This window comes from Letharia lupina (assembly GCF_014066315.1).
Source record: "Letharia lupina isolate WasteWater1 chromosome Unknown contig_4, whole genome shotgun sequence".
Taxonomy (NCBI): domain Eukaryota; kingdom Fungi; phylum Ascomycota; class Lecanoromycetes; order Lecanorales; family Parmeliaceae; genus Letharia; species Letharia lupina.
Genome location: NW_023502973.1, coordinates 1,699,477 through 1,716,339, shown reverse-complemented (window position 1 = coordinate 1,716,339; position 16,863 = coordinate 1,699,477). Strand labels below are relative to the sequence as shown.

General features: G+C 43.9%; 5 protein-coding genes across 5 annotated transcripts; 3 read left to right on the top strand and 2 right to left on the bottom strand.

The window, feature by feature from the left end:
- Positions 1–2,255: 2,255 nt before the first annotated feature.
- On the top strand, positions 2,256–3,198 carry HO133_008068 (uncharacterized protein; the record flags this gene model as incomplete). The annotated part of the gene is made up of 3 exons (XM_037298936.1): positions 2,256–2,398; positions 2,458–2,556; positions 2,607–3,198. The coding sequence occupies 3 exons, from the start codon at positions 2,256–2,258 to the stop codon at positions 3,196–3,198; spliced, it is 834 nt and encodes a 277-aa protein (XP_037156272.1).
- Positions 3,199–3,831: 633 nt separating this feature from the next.
- HO133_008067 (uncharacterized protein) lies at positions 3,832–7,544 on the top strand (the record flags this gene model as incomplete). Its single annotated transcript, XM_037298935.1, has 6 exons — positions 3,832–4,965; positions 5,017–5,382; positions 5,445–6,979; positions 7,026–7,082; positions 7,133–7,333; positions 7,460–7,544. 6 exons carry the CDS (start codon positions 3,832–3,834, stop codon positions 7,542–7,544), a joined length of 3,378 nt encoding a protein of 1,125 aa, XP_037156271.1.
- A 477-nt stretch (positions 7,545–8,021) lies between these two features.
- HO133_008066 (uncharacterized protein) lies at positions 8,022–11,110 on the bottom strand (the record flags this gene model as incomplete). The annotated part of the gene is made up of 4 exons (XM_037298934.1): positions 8,022–8,777; positions 8,825–8,887; positions 8,941–10,895; positions 10,948–11,110. 4 exons carry the CDS (start codon positions 11,108–11,110, stop codon positions 8,022–8,024), a joined length of 2,937 nt encoding a protein of 978 aa, XP_037156270.1.
- Positions 11,111–11,571: 461 nt separating this feature from the next.
- Positions 11,572–12,888, bottom strand: HO133_008065 (uncharacterized protein; the record flags this gene model as incomplete). Its single annotated transcript, XM_037298933.1, has 2 exons — positions 11,572–12,672; positions 12,766–12,888. 2 exons carry the CDS (start codon positions 12,886–12,888, stop codon positions 11,572–11,574), a joined length of 1,224 nt encoding a protein of 407 aa, XP_037156269.1.
- A 740-nt stretch (positions 12,889–13,628) lies between these two features.
- HO133_008064 (uncharacterized protein) lies at positions 13,629–16,150 on the top strand (the record flags this gene model as incomplete). Its single annotated transcript, XM_037298932.1, has 2 exons — positions 13,629–14,861; positions 14,912–16,150. The coding sequence occupies 2 exons, from the start codon at positions 13,629–13,631 to the stop codon at positions 16,148–16,150; spliced, it is 2,472 nt and encodes an 823-aa protein (XP_037156268.1).
- Positions 16,151–16,863: the final 713 nt, after the last annotated feature.

The window sequence follows — 16,863 nt, the reverse complement described above, 5'->3', positions numbered from 1 at the left end:
TAGAAGAAAGATAAGAGAAAAAAGAGAATAAAAATAGAAAATAAAAGAAATTTTAAATTTTAAAGATTATAAAGCTTATTAGTTAAGATATAATTATAAATCTAAATTAAATTTAATATGTTTAAAAGATATAAAAGCTAATGAGAAATTAAAGAAGTAGAAAATAGATATTATATTAGAATTATTATTAAATAAAGACTTTTAAATAGATAAGAATATTAATATAATAAGAGAAATAAAAATTAAATTAAAGATTTCTTTATCGAAAATTAATTAGAATTATAAATTTCGCTTTTATTTAAATATATATAGAAAAAATTAAATTTATATATTTTCTCTATATATATAAAGTATTAAATATTACTTTAAATAGCTATATATATAATTAAAAAAAGTAAAATATTAAAAATATTTCAATATTTTATTTAAAATAAATAGAAAAGAGATAAATTTTAATAAGAGAGATTGAAATTAGCGATATATTAGCTATATTAATATTCTTTAAAAAGATAAAATTAATCGCTAAATAACTTATTTAAATAAATCTTCTAAATTAATACTCGCTTATAAATATATAAATATATAAATTAACTCTTTAAAAATAAATTAAATTATTAATTAAATTAGAAATTTAAGAGAGAAGTTAAAAAGTTTAAAATATAAGTATAATAAAAGAATTAAAACGTATTATAAGATAGCGAAGAAAAGAAAAATAAGAGTTTTTATTTTAATTTAAAGAGATTAGATAAGATTTCTTTTATAAATATATAATACTTATACGAGTAGATTTATAAATTAAATTTACAATTCATTTTTTTTAATTAGAGCTATCGAGTAAATCTAATAAGCGATCTTTAAAAAACGATCTTTAGTAAGCGATATTTGACTTCCTTATCTTCAAAGAATTATAAGATCAAATTTTATAAACTATTTATATTCGAAAAGCGTAAATTGCGATCTATATTTTTAAAAGAAAATATTAAATTCTAATAGAAGATAGTAAAGTTATTAAATAATTAAAAGTAGAGAAAGAGATTTTAATAGTTACGAATGTTAATTTATTTACCCGCGATATCTAATTAAAAAGCGTAGCGAATTTAAATTTATAATTAATTATATATATAAATTTAAGATTTTTTAGCTTAGCTCTATCTTACTCTATTATATCTATTAATAATAATTTATAATTACTCTTTATAATTTAAATAAAAGCGTATTTAAATAATTAAATAATTAAATAATTAAATAATTAAATAATTAAATAATTAAATAATCAAATAATTAAATAATCAAATAATTAAATAATTAAATAATTAAATAATTAAATAATTAAATAATTAAATAATTAAATAATTAAATAATTAAATAATTAAATAATCAAATAATTAAATAATCAAATAATTAAATAATTAAATAATTAAATAATTAAATAATTAAATAATTAAATAATTAAATAATTAAATAATTAAATAATTAAATAATTAAATAATTAATTATATAATTCTAGATTAGAGATAAGATAATAAATATATTTATCTATTATAATAATTTTTAAATAATAATAGTTTAAAAAGATAATTATAATTCTCTATCGCTATAAAAATATATATCGCGAGTTATAATTCTTTATATAATAGATTTTTTTCTTAATTAAATTATATTAAAAGTTTTAAATAATAAAATATTACTTAATATATAATTAGATATTTATGTAAAAATAATATATAAATTTTAATTAAATTAAATACTTAACGAGAATAATAGAATATCGCTATTACTTTATTAAGAAAAATCTATCTCGATTTAATCTTATCTCGTTAAAACTTCGTCTTAAAGCGAGATAATATTAAATACTTTAAATCTCGTCTTATTTTATCTTATTACGTAGTATAACTATTACTATAATAAATTTCTAAGTTAGATATAAGATAATTAAGATTTTATAAAGAAATCTATTAGAAAGTATTATCTACTAAGACGCTATTAAGTTTCTATCTTCTATCTCTTCGTTTCTCGTTTCTATTATATCTATAATAATATCGCTTATTAAATAAAGTTTTTATCTTCTTTAGAAATTAACGCTAATATATTATATTATCGCTATAAAGAATTATTTCGATATAAATAAAGTAAAGAATATTATCTAAACTTAAAGTCTTTTATCGTGTGATATATAGGGCTAGCGTAGCCTCTTATCTAACTTAGATAGAGCCGAAAGCTTAATGTATAGATCGTGGGCGGGAGGCTGCATTAATATGGACGGGGGACTGTGGGAGGGCGACTGTCCCGAGTTAAGTTGTATGGATATCGAGACGAAAGATGACAGTAAGGCAATGGCGCCACCGAGAGGGTGTCAGCATTACGCAAATTTGACCGAGATGCCGTGGGATATTCAGAAGTTTGTGTTATGCAATCTTGCTTTTTCAACCATAGCGTTACTGATAATATCTTAAACAGATATTACCATCAGCGATTTAGCATCTTCTCGAAATACGACGAGGGTATATGGATGACGGAAGATGCTTGGTTTGGCGTAACCCCGGAGCCTGTTGCAAGGTAAGCTATAGTAACAAAGTCATGATTTGAACGCGTTGACAGCTTTTAAGCACCATTGCAAAGCATATTGCCGGAGCTGCCTCTGCAGGCAAGGCTATATTGATCGACTGCTTTGCAGGCGTTGGTGGCAACGTTATCGCATTCGCCCAGTCTGAGAGATGGAAGAGAGTTTACGCCATTGAGAAGGATTCGAGAGCACTGGCATGTGCGAAGCACAACGCCGAGATCTACGGTGTCCGAGACAGTATATCTTGGTATGAAGGGGATTGTTTCGAAATTCTGAGGAACGAGCTCGCAGAATTGGGCCAACACAGCATCCTCTTTGCCAGTCCTCCATGGGGTGGTCTGTCAACTTTGCTACGATTAGTAAGACACGAAGCGTCGCTAATGAATGCAGGCCCAGGATACAGATCGGACACAGTCTTTGACCTCGCAAAGATGCAGCCTTACACCTTGACAGATGTCTTACATCCCTTCCAACAATTGACCGAAGACGTAGTTCTGTACCTACCGAGGACTTCTGACGTTCGACAACTGGCGAACAAATCAGGTAAAGGGAGGAAGACGACTGTGATGCACTACTGTATGGAAGGTGCTAGTAAGGTCGGTCGCACATACCGATCTGGCCCGTCCAAATTTTGACTAAACTATAGGCGGTCTGCGCGTACTACGGTGCTTTCGCATTTCACTGAGCATGCAAAATGCAAATGGATATGGAAGATGCTGATGACTAGAGGCTCTATTACGAGGTGAGCGAGGGCTGGTGCGCCTGGCGGGTAAACAGATCACGAGTGTGCGGGTGAAGAGTATTTGAGGTCGAGAACAGCAACACCGAGCTATCAAGACGTCAATTAATTTAAATACACAATCTTAACAGCATGCACTTATTACACCAATGAATGGAAAGTGAAATTAAGTTCAAGTGTGATTGGCATTCGCCAAATCTGAGACTAGTGTTATTGTGGAGACGGAGCTAAAAGGCTAATTATAAGCTTATTATTTAGCTGCATTCCAAAGTCACATCGGCCTCGGGGTATTTACAAGTAATAGTACAGACATCGCTCCGTGTCTGGCTTTACCCTTGAGTGCGAAGCAGAATTTTCAACAACACCTGTCCCTGTTTCCTTAGCTATCCTGTGACAGCATCTTTGACCTGGATCTGATCATCTTTCGTATGACATGATCGAAAAGTGATTCGGCACGAAGAAGGCGCGACCTATTGAAGCGCCCTCACTACACTTACATTCGCCGGAGGGTGAAGACCGAAGAGCTGCCATGCCTCATGCAACAGCGGAACACCATTCTGGCGATGATCATGATGACATCTTGATCCAGCAGGTCATCAATGCACAGACTACAGAGGATACTTTCGGCCTCAACCGCGAGCTTGAACCGGGTGAAAAGGCGGAGGATGCTGAGAACTATGAAGACATCAGTGATGATGATCTGGCGGATGACGAGGATGCGGAAGGGGAGCGAAGGTCTCGGACAGGGCATGGGAGTCAGACTGGTGCTTCTCCTAGAAGCCTGGAGGCGTTCACGCAAGATATCGACTTTCCGGCATTAAGAAACGGAAACGGCCTTGAAGACAATGCCTATGATGATGACCTTTTTGGCGAAAACTCATCATCTCCGGTGGAAACTAAAACAGGTATGGGACAGACCCAAACGGGGCATGATCAAGATGGCCTATCAGACTTTGACGACAGCACGTCGCCTCAGGCTCAGCCTGTGCCTCTTCCAGCGTCCCCTTTATCACGCCAAGTAGAAGCTCAGGGGAAGTCTGTCTCGCGGCTAACGACTCTCAGCTCCAAAGAGTCACCGCCATCGAAGGAACTACAGCGCCAACAAGAGCTGCTTGCTATGTCCAGAAATGGCGCCGCGAATACCGATGGCTTACCGCCCCCCCCTGAAAATCGCGAGGAGCTACTGGCATCACTGTGGCCCAAGTTCGAGCGTGACACAATACCGAAGTTCATGGACTTGCTTCCACCAAAACGAGCAAGATACCTTGGCAAGTCCATTTCTAAACCGCCGAAACCAATCACTCCCACCAAAGTCAATCTTGAGCTTGCCCTAGATCAGGAGAAAAGCTTCAAGGTCTCATCGATGCCCAACAAGCCTAACATGGAGGAGACCAGTATCCCGGGAATCGTGACCATACAAGAAGACATCGCTGTTGACAACGACAATGGAGAAGACGTAGACATGGAATCTGACGTCGAACACGAGCTGGTTGGGGGGATTTCGTGGGAAGACTTGCAAGTAATATGCGAGGACTGGGATACTCGTAGTGCGGCAGAATCCCTTGAAACTGAACAAGATTCGTCTCGCAGCCACAAAGCTGGCAAACCCGATAAGTACGAAGACCTGAATCATGATCCTGATCATGGATCCCCATCTGCAAAAGTGAGTACGAGGCAGTATTCAATGGGAGAACATGCTCACATTTAAACATAGCGACGGAAACTAGACCATTTAGAGGCAAACATAATGCACACTCATCAATTCTCATTTCCCTCGTTCCAGGATCCTGAGCAAGCTACTTCAAAGATTGCAAAGACTATCACACTAGACCTTAACGATTCGAGACTCCTGATCGATCATCTCCAGCCCAACGCCATATCTAGAAACGTCTTTGGGCGATCGGATCTCAAGAGAGCAGGGCGTGGAGCATTCACAAAAGGTCTCAGCCAAAGATATAACATCTCCAACGATGACGCATATGACTTACTCAAGGAGAATCACCAAAGCAAGGTTCGAAGCATGCTTGGCAATGTGGCTGTGGAGCACAGTCTACCTGCCATAAGGCTGCAATGGCCATTCGTAAGCATTTCGAACCTACCCTGATCATTTGCTACCCTGTTACTAAAGCTAACATTGCAAAGTACAAAACAAAGTTGGACAAGCATGATGCAAGATCTTTCCATCGACCAGGCTTGAAGGTCAACCGCAACGAACAGGTCGCTTTCAGCAAACCAGCAATCACGAAAAAGAAGCACACGAAGGGAAAAGATACGCAGAAGCTGTTCCCTGACAGCAAAGCTCTATCTTTGGCGGACAACTCGAATGTGCTTCTGTTAGAGTATTCCGAGGAGTACCCAACGATGCTCTCAAACGTTGGCATGGGTACTCGGGTCATCAACTATTACAGAAGAAAGACTATGGACGACACATCAAGGCCCAAGCTAGATGTTGGCGAGACAGCTGTCCTTTTGCCCCAGGACAAGAGCCCTTTCTCTATTTTTGGTCATGTCGACCCCAGCCATATCACCCCAACGCTTCACAATGGCATGTACAGAGCCCCAATCTTCAAGCACACAGCGAGACACAACGACTTCTTAGTAGTGAAAAACACAACCGGAACAGACGGCTCCTCCTGGTACATGAGAAACATCGAAAACCTATACCTAGTCGGCCAGGAGTTTCCGTCGGTAGACGTTCCGGGTCCTCATTCGCGAAAAGTCACCACAGCCTCCAAGAACCGCCTGAAGATGATATCCTACCGCCTGATCCGAAAGAGCAAGAACAACAGGATTAGCGTAGGCGAAGTTACGAGTCATTTCGCCGATACCAGCGATATGCAAAATCGGCAGAAGATGAAAGAGTTTATGCAATTCAACAAAGAGCACAAGGAATGGCAAATGCGGTCTGGGGAAGCGATTCCTGACGAAGAAACGATTAGGACAATGGTGAAGCCGGAAGACGTGTGTCTACTCGAGTCAATGCAGGTGGGTCAGCAGCATCTACAGGACGCAGGTTTCAACAAAGAGGACGACGAGTCTGAGGGTGACGAGTCCAAAGAAGGCCAAAGTATTGAGCAACAACTTGCGCCTTGGTACACGTCGCGGAATTTTCTGCATGCTACGCAGGGTAAAGCTATGTTGACATTGCATGGAGAAGGAGATCCGACACGCCGTGGTGAGGCTTTTAGCTTCATCAAGACCTCTATGAAAGGAGGATTCAAGCCTGTGGGAGCAAGCGCGAATGAGAAAATGAATGCGAGGCAAATGAAAGAGTCTGGTGGCCACGCTTACAACGTTCAAGATCAGCAAAGATCGTACGAAGAATCGATTCGGAAAATATGGGAAGCTCAAAAACAAAGTCTGTCATCGGCAGTCGATCAGTCAGAATCCGACATGGACGAGAATCCGATCGAAGAGGCTTCAAATAGTGCCTTCCGTGCAGAGACTCCACGATCCGAAGCGCAGACGCCTGCCACTTTACGGCGTCGAGATGACGAGACTACCAGTCAATTTACGCAGGCTAGTACCGGCAGCCAAGCAGGGAAGATTCTCAAGATCACACGTCACATTCAAGATGAATACGGCAATGTTGAACCACATACCGAAACTGTACGAGCACCAAAAGTGATACGGCAGTACCTCAAGCGAAGACACGCAAAGGAGGCAGAGACCACAGGGTAAGAGCTATCTGACTGCTATTAGTTGCAAGGCTGACTGTACCAGGCTCACTGATATCAAACCGACCGGAATTGCTGAGCAGGACCGGCGTAACCAACAGAGGTACATCCTTGTTCATGATCGCACGAATTGAAATCCTGATTGCTATTCAGGCTGGAAAAAGAGCTGGCACGACTACAACGCAATAAAGAGCGTCGTATTGCTCGTGACAAGCAGAAAGTGGCCCATTTGGATGGAGCTGCTGATGAACCAGGCTCGCCGTCATCTCCGGCCAACGTACCGGTGAAAAGTGCTGGCACGCAACGCAAGTGCGCAAATTGTGGTCAAGTTGGCCACATCAAAACAAACAAAAAGTACCATTCCCGACTTCTTTATGATGCTCCTTTAAACTGCTCGTTGTCCTCCATGCTTGTTGCTAGCTTGCGTCATTCTATCGAGTTTCTGTGACACTGTGCTGACTGGGATATTATCGGACTCAGGCTTTGTCCCATGCTCAATGGTACGATGAAGCAAGACGAAGGATTTGGCAGTTCCGCGTTCACCATTGGCACCCCCGACTTGTGAAAGCCATGTTGGGTCGATAATGGAGGAGCCAGTGACTAACGTGCTTGCATCTCAAGGCGCCTCGTGTTTTGCTTCGAGAGCGGGCCTTCACATGGCATGGCCCTGTGTTGCATTGCGTAGACGTTGAAAATAGCAAGACAACCGTGTGGATCTGGGCAAGCCCGGGCTTTCCAAGCAGCCCACAATGGAAACATGATTCATCGTGCAAGATCGCAGACATCTCACACGCTCACACAGGGCGATTTGTCAAAGATATTGCTTGCACGATTCATTTGCCCTACTAACACTCAGCTGGAGACTTCCAGTTGCAATATAGCCATACTCTCGTTGATGTAGGAATACGCGGGGTTTCGGTCGCGGCCAATCCCAATTTCTGAATTGAGCCCGGCCTTGCTCGACCAGTTGACAAATAAAGGAAGGGGTCAAAGGGTAGAAAAATATCCCACGCCACCGAGTTCAAGCAGCTCAAGCAGCGGATCAGTCAAAGCTAGGTATCATGCTCCTTGCACCACGCTGCCGTCCACGCTCTTCCTCGAATGAGACAAGCCTGGGCCTGCGGTACGTGTAACCAAGGAAAGCTCCCTTCTTCCGAATTTCGAGGACTTTTCTGCCCAAATCTTTGTCCCTGAGGACCCGATCTCGCGGCCTTTTCTTTTCTTTTACTTTGCCTGCTTCGTCCTTTCTACCGCCAGCCTGGTCTTTCCCAGCGCGAGCAGGGTAAGCAGGGTTCGGGAGAAGATTGTCCTGACCTTGTGCGCCATCAACCTGTGTCATACGAGCTGTGCCGAGAACAGCATCACGCATTTCCTCATCCGAGGCGTCACGCGGGTCAGATTGACTAGCCGCATCATCGACATCGCTGATCGGCTCTTCTTCATCAAAGTATTTGGTATCGTCGCGGCCACTTACATCGGGAACGAAAGGGGGTCTTGTCAAGTGTAGTCGATCCCAGGAGATACGACGAAAGAAAGAATGGGCTTTGATATCAGCCGCATCGTCTGGATAGACATAGTTACCTTTATAGTCTTGCGCATGTGGATCTGCACGTCTTGCTATCAGTTGACCTGGAGTGCGTTTCGAATGCTGGTAATCATTGAGCCGATACTTCTTCGAGCAAAGTCGATGCTCCTTTTCCTGTAAGAGGCTGTTGATGAGCTCCATGGCATCAAAAGACACCTTCTCTTTTCTATCCACCTCTCGCTCGTCAGGAAATATTAATGTTTTCGCGTTGTCCTGCAGCAGTCAGTACCATTCTTCGCAAAGTAGGTCATTATCCGTACTAATATCTTGGCCTTGGTGTCTTCTCTTTTTTCGCAGACAAAAGGTGTGAAGCCGTACAGACACTTTTGCTGGTTTCAGCGCGAACTTTACCCATGATCTCCGATATCTGACTAACCTCGTAAAGTATGATACCAATGCTCCACCAATCACAACGCCCATCATATGGGTCGCCACGGATTACCTCCGGGGCCATGTACTGACTCGTCCCAACTACGCTTCCGGCCAATCTCCGCTTGCCATGGCGATTCCTCCACTGCAGTATTGATTCGTGCTCGCTTGGGCCATCGACCTGTGGCTTTTCGTGCCGTGCTCCCCGGCCCGTGAGAATATCAGCCAAATTGGTCTTGACTTCTTTCAGAGCATCTTCTTCTTTGTCTTGAGAGTCACCCTTGACCTCGATGCCTAGTTTCTCCATCAAGGATTGTCGATGGTTCTTGAAGTACCGTTGGTCGTGTGCCCAATGACCGTCGAACGCAAGGCCAAAATCCGATATTTTTAGGTGACCAGATGCGGATATCAAGAAGTTGTCCGGTTTGACATCTCGATGAATCCATCGGAGTCGGTGAGCTTCTTCAACACAGAGAATCATTTCTGCTATGTACCATCTTGCGTGCCTTTCTTTCAAGATATCCTTGCGAAACAGTAGGCCCAAGAAGTCACCCCCGACCATGTATTCCATTACCAAGTAGAGGTTGGTGCTGTCTTGGAAGCTGGAAACGAGGGGCACAACCCATCTAGACTTCTCAGAAGCAACAAGGAAATCCCGCTCGGCACGCAAATGACCCTCTTGACAGTTCCGGAGCATATCAGATTTACGAATAACCTTCATTGCGTAAACTTCTTTTCGCGGCGTCCTGGAACCCCATCGATGAGAACTTCTCGGGCCGTCTAGAGTGGATTTCAAGGCTTCTATGGCAGTCGCCCTTAAGTTATTCAATTCTTCGCGTGGCGATTGTCTCCAACTGGTCATAGCTGGCACCGGTTGAGGGGCCGAAACTGTGTCAATTTTCTCACGCACAAGTCTAACAACCCCAAAACTGCCTTTCCCAAGGATTCTGACCACTTCGTAGCCGGCAACAGCAACGCCCGAACCCGAGCCTTTGCTTACCTCATTGGTTTTGCTTTTCAATACACGAGTCTGCCGAAGATGCTCACTCTCATGGGCTGCCCATGCGGAACGCTCTTGTTGGCGTTGCTCTTCGGACATTGACTGAGATTCTAGACGAAATTCGAGATCATTCCGTCTCATCGAGCGCGGACTCGTATGACCTGCTAACAATGAATTGAAATGAGTCTCGAAGAAGATCTTGGCATTCGCTGTTGTCTCTACGGTGACCACAGTGGGATTAATGACTGGCGGTGCTTCTTGAATTGGGGTCAGTGGCTTTTCATGTGCGATTTTCTCTGCAGTGGCGAGATTTGCTGTATCACTAGGTCTTTCGTTGCCGTCCGGAGCTTTGGTAGAACGCAAAGAGGCGACGTTTGACTCAAGGGAGGTCTTGCCGGTAGATGGATCACCTACGGATACACTGCCACTATAGTTGTAACTCGAAGGCGCAGTGCTCACCTGAGGGCTAAGCTCCTGGTCACTTTGAGCACCAGGTTCTTGAGGAAGGTCTTCATGCATTGAGAGGAGGCTTGGCCTCGTGCGAAGGTTCGGGCGGTGGATTATTGTAGGGTTTCCAAAAGTGGCAGACAGCTTATGAGAGAGCTGGTGAGCAAAGCCTGAATTAGATTTACTTTTCCGGAGCCCTGGCTCTTTACGCTTGATGTGGGTGTCATCCGGGACCAGATAAGACTGAGCCAGCTTGTACGATGCCCAAGGTTCGTCAGCAACACTCGCTTGGGCTATTTCAGTCTCAATCAAGGGCAAGAGCCGAGTCTGTGACTGGTCTGGCAGCATAGGAGTAGGAATTCTCTTGCCAGAAGGTGACTCCGACAGGCCCAGAGGACTAAGGTTTTGGCTACGAGCTGCCGTCGAGGTCGAGGAAGTTGCAGCATTCTTGACGATAGTCAGAGCAACCTCTCGCTCACTTGGGTGAAGTGACGAGTGCTTGGTATTCCGCATGTCTGACCGCGTTTAGTGGGTATCTTAGAAGCTCAACCAGAGAAGAGCACATACCACTGCTCCTCTGTAAGCCTACGATGGAAAGGAACCTCGAGCCATGGCGTCGCATCCTCTCTGCCATTCCCGATCGCTCGTCGCCGTCTTCCATGCTACATCCATCCAAAGATGTCTCGTTGATAGCGAATCGATCGGCAGCGCCGTCGTGGTTATCGAGCATCGACTGATCGACAACAAGAACCTTTTTGGGCTGACTGGAAGCAATAAGGCTTTTGGAGCTCCAGTGCCATTTTCTTTTGGTATCCCCTTTCATGCCGGCGTTCTTTATTGATTACTTTGACGTCGAGTTGTGACAACTCAGCATAACAATGCACCTGAAAGAGAATGTTCGGAAGCTATGAAATGCTGACTAGAGGCTGTGGGAAAAGTTATGTGGACTATGATTGTTATCAGGACGCTTGAATACGAGTGGGAAGGATCGGGCGACAGAGGCATTCAAAAAGAAGAAAGTGCAACACGACGCTGAATTGGACCTGATGAACTCTGCAGAGAAGGAGCGAACACATTTACAATTTGTCAAAGCAATTCAGATCTCCTCGACTTTACATCAACTGAGAACATCCACGGGAAATCAGACCGAATTGAATTCTGTACAAATATGGATTGAGAAATCTCATAACTCTATAGGGGAGGTTTCTCAAGCCCATTGGGAGCGGTGGTCGACGAAACATCCCGCTTGGCCGCGCTGGAGAATTGTGAACTTTCCTCTGAGGTCTGTCGCTTGCCAGTCGCTGTTAGCGCTTCGGTCTCTGAGTTGTCTCTCGTGATAGGCTTTTCAAGAAGGGGGAAAGCCTCATTTGACGGCTTGCTTTCCTCTTCGATTAGCGCTAATTGTTGTCGAAGTCGTGCTGTATGATCGTCGGAGATCTTCAAAGATTGGTCAACCTCTCGCGTTAGATTAGTGATTTGATCGTCGAGCAATTCATCATTATCCCGTTGTGCTATTCTGTGATCCCCACCAGTGGTTGGCTTCTCCTGATTCGTGCCCTCCCAGAGCGCCTCGAGATCCTTCTCCCAGCCTAAGGCTGCTGCAAGTCTCCGCACTCCAGCGTCACAACCTCCAAGGAGAAGGACATCGTCTGGCCGAGAGCCTAGCCCACCAACGCGCTCGAGATTGATGAGGACTCTTGGCACACCTTCCGAACAAAAGCCTGGCAAGCTAGCAAAAGGCAGCACTGTCAAACTAGTCCCAATGACAATGCACAGATCAGCGCAGCTGGGAAGCGACCGGTTCCGATGGAATTCTTCTGGCAACTGCTCACCGAAAAATACGATATCGGGCTTGACCAGACCATTACACTGAGGTGTAAGACAATGAGGAATATCACGTTTGCTCACTGCCTGCCTCATGAGATCGTCTGAGAAGGACGATTTGCATTCTATGCAGTGGTTATGAGCGAAGCTGCCATGAGCTTCTACGATTTTGTCTTCTGGCACACCGGCTTCCCGGTCAAGGCAGTCGATATTCTGGGTGAACAGTTTCAGCAAGAGGCCTTTATCCGAAAGCAACCGGACAAAGGAATGTGAGACGGTTGGCCTGTATTTGCCGGGATACATTTCGTGGGCGAGCGTGTAAAAGGGTAGTGGGTTGTTTCTGAAAAATGATATGTCAAAGACAGCCTCCGGATAGGGCAAATCGAGTCGCGCGAGATTGGCGTAGAGGCCGGTATCTGGGGATCGAAAATCTGGGATACCGGCAGATGTGCTGATGCCAGCCCCAGCCTGTCAAATCGACGTGACATTTTGTTAGACCCGAATTCAACAGCTCTATATCCCCTTAACTCTTGTCAAGAAAATCCCTCCCCGAAAACTCACCATGACCACTATCTTCTTGGCATGTCCTTCTTTGATGTACGTGGCAACCGAGTCCACCGACCTCTCTTTGAGAGTTTGGGGTGGCGTGCTGTCATTGATGGGGGAAGACTGCTCTTGTCCCATCCTGAATGGACGTTGTCGGCCTTGGCCAGGCTTTGAATGCCTTTCTCTTCTCCGACGACCTATATTTGCGGTGCAGTAAAAGGCAGATATATGATAAATTTATTTTAACCGTCGATAATTCTACTAATTGATGACCCGGCTAGTGGTGGAGTATTTCAAGTTGCATTGTATCTTAGAGTACTCAGTGTTCCGAATCAATGCGGAAGACGTCATTTTGCCTAGCACTTTGATTTCATTACGCGTCGGTAATACGAGTATTCTAGAGTACGGAGGTCTGCACCAAAAGTTCTGCACCCGCGCTAGTGATAGCTCTAACCCTAACTTCGGAAGGCGACCCTGCAGTGGGAACCCTAGAACTAGCTTTTCGGGAGCGCATACGTTGAACATTTAGGGATCTTTGTAGGCGCTATGGGGTCCTTGAGCCCCAGAGTAGGCTGAGGTCAGTGCAATTGCGACACAATTCTAAGGGCATTGTCCAGGCAACCCTTGAGGTGGGGCGATATCCGACATCTGGGCCCTTTGCTTGGCAGGGTGGAGGACTTTTGGTGCAGACCTCCGTAGGGCTGATCGTACTGTAATTTTGAGTTCCTACGGAGAAGCTTCTTCTGCCTACCTTACTATTTCTGCTAGTATATCACAATAGTCCTACGAACAGTTCATCCAACGAAGGATGGTATTCATAACCGCAAATCTTTTCCTCTTAGGAGATACCGAAGGTTGTGCGTCTCGCTGTTGCTAAGATGCGGAACACGAACGGGCTTTCTAGACATCGTCTCCCAGGTCAATTGCAAGACGAGCATGACAAGGATGTCATATCATCAAGCGCAGATGTTTATCAAGGGAAGTCGATCGCTGAGATTAGGGCAAGCCTTTCTCATCTGAGCGAGCAGGAGGCTTCCGTGACAGCTCGTCTCAATAATCTCATAACTTTCCAAAAAGATCTCTCACGCGAACTTGGTCGCTTGGACCTTCTGCGTGCCCAGGTTGGATCTCAGGCAGTGGCGACGAGATCAATCAGTATCGGCATTTTGTCCGGTGCTGCCTCTACTGCGACGCGTATTTCCGGTGCCGTAAAGCGACTTGACCTTGAGCAAGCCCGGGTGCGGAGTACTCTGAATGTTGTAGAACAAGTCGCTGAGCTCAAGGCATGTGTCTTGGGGGTGACTGGGTCCATGGGAGCTCCTCAAGATTGGGAAACAGCTGCTGGGTATCTCAGTCGTGCCTCCAAGATTCCAAAAGAGATTGTGAACGGGTCTTTCGCCGAAGAGATCGTGCCCACTGCCGAAGTCCCGGACCCCCCCAATGTGACCTTGGACCATGCTGCAGAATCACTGCGTGGCCTTTTCCTCCGCGAGTTTGAGAAAGCCGCGCAAGAAGGCAACGGGGCCAAAGTCACTCGCTTCTTTAAGTTGTTCCCTCTCATCGGAAAACCCGAGGTTGGCCTTGATGTCTATGGTCGATATGTCTGTCAAGGAGTTGCATCCCGTGCACGTGCCAATCTGAACGCCGGCACGGAGGGAAATCAGCGACGGGAAGGCTTCTTCTATGCCAATGCCTTGACAAAATTGTTTGAGCATATTGCACAGATCGTGGAGCACCATGGGGGACTCGTGGAGCGCCACTATGGTGCCGGACGAATGGTGAAGGTCATCGAGCGCTTACAGCTGGAGGCCGATGTCCAAGGTGGCATTGTTCTAGATACTTGGAGCGATGAACGAAATGTGGACCGCAAGCTCACCGACATCAGATCTTACGCATTTACGTTTCTGGTGCAAAGCTTTCTCCCGGCGCAGCCAGCGAGAAGTGGCACCCCTCGTGCTGGGTCTCCTGCCATCAGAGGCTCAGTGGCAGAGTCACAGGCCCGTGAAGACGAAGGGGTGGATATGAAGGAGGTTGATGGCGTCCTAAGCGAAATCGCCGTAATGCTAGGGCGATGGTCACTTTACTCTAGTTTCGTAGCCGCTAAGTGCAAGGTAGACAGATGATGTTTCACGGAGACCGAAACAGGCACTGACGTGAACAGGAATCTTCCTCAGAACCTGAGGGTGTTAATCAGGATTTGTTGGTGCCACCATTACTAGCCAATTCGAGCTTGAACAGAAAGGTCGCCGATAGACTAGCTACGCCTTTTAATGTCATGACAACTTTCTTCTTCCGGAGATCAGTTGAGAAAGCATTCCAATTAGACGAGCAGCCGTCAGATCTCTCTCTAAATTTCAAGCAATCTCTACCCTCAAATCCACCTTACATCACTTCAGCTGTCGATGATGTGATGTACATTGTCAACCAAGTCGTTGAAAGGTCTCTTGCAACATCCCAAAAAGACGTAATTTCGAGCGTCATCCCTACTCTAGCGAGAGTGCTTGGCTCCGACTTCATTGGTATGATTCAAAGAAAGATGCGAGACGAGAGTTACCCAAAAATCACGGTCCAAGGTGCCCCACCTGGGGAGCAAACGATCATATCGTTTTTAGTCCTCATCAACAACCTGGATGTTGCTACAGACTATGTGAAGCGAATAGTCCAATCTCGTGTTGAGACAGTACCCGCTGCAACCTCGGCAAACGGTGGCGGAGGTGTCTCATCCAGATCGCTGACGGCTCTATTTCCTCTGGATCATGATGCTATGATGGTAGGCAATGCGCTGAAATCCTTGCAGAATAGCTTTGAAGGCAAGACGTCAGAGCTGATCAGCGACGGAATATTTGTGGTTTTCAAGAATGTAATGAAGCCCCGTCTTCGCCCGATTCTCGCTGATGCGTTCCGCGATGTTGACTACCGAATAAGCCAGGAGGAGCTCGAGGAGATGCATCGAGATGCAGAGATCGATGATGGAAACGGAAGTCCGTCCGACAAGGTAGTACAACACCACTTCCAAAGGGGCTGGGAGATCTTGACAAAGCCTGTGATGAGATTACTTACGGAACGAAATTACGAAAGGCTTCTGGCAACGGTCATCTCATATCTTGGTGAAGTGCTGGAGAAGCGAATCTGGAGCTACTATGGACGTCTCGATGATCTTGGAGCGGTACGACTAGAGCGAGACATTGCAAGTATCGTCAGTATAGTTGTCAGTGGTGGTCGATATGGATTACGGGACGCCTTTGCAAGGTGTACACAGATCTGCCTTGTTATGAACATGGAGAACGATGAGTGGGAGGAGCTGCAAGCTGTATCCACGGCAGGCGCAGAAGAGGAGGGCGTCGAGTGGAAGATCGACATGGAAGAGCGTACGCGTGCTCGTGCAATGGTGAGGAGATGAATGGAGTTGGCGAATAATCTACCAAGCGTAGAAGGAGATGATTCATGGGGTCTAATTGCAAGATTTCTGGCACTCCGCATTATCAAGATGCCCTGATTTTGCAGTCTCTAAAATGAAATTTGTATACTGATTAGAAAGCTTGCTTTCTTAATGCTCAAGACTGAAATCATAAAATATTCGACAATTATAAATTTAAAGTTAATTAATTAGATCTTTAAAATTTAAAATTTTAACGTTAAAATTAATCTTATTTCTCTAGTATTAAGTTAAATATAAGTATATATAAATATATTCTAGAGAGAGTTTAAAAAAAATTTAAAATCTTTAAACTTATCTCTATTAATTTCTTTTATTATAAATAAATTTATAATTTATAATTTAAATTCGTAATCTATTTTTAGTTATATATATATTATAAACGAGTAAAGATCTATAAATTAAATTCATATTCATTTTTTTAATCAGAGCTGTCGAGTAAATTTGATGAGCGGTCTTTGATAAGCGATCTTTGATGAGCGATATTTGAAATCCTTATCTTTAAAGAACTATAAGATCAAATTTTAAAAATAAAAGTCGTATTTAAAAAGCGTAAATTGCGTTCTATAATTAAAAAAAATTATTATTATATTTTAATAGAAAATAGTAAAGTTATTAAAAGATTAAAAGTAAAAAGAAAGATTTTAATAATTGCGAACGTTAATTTATTTATCTAT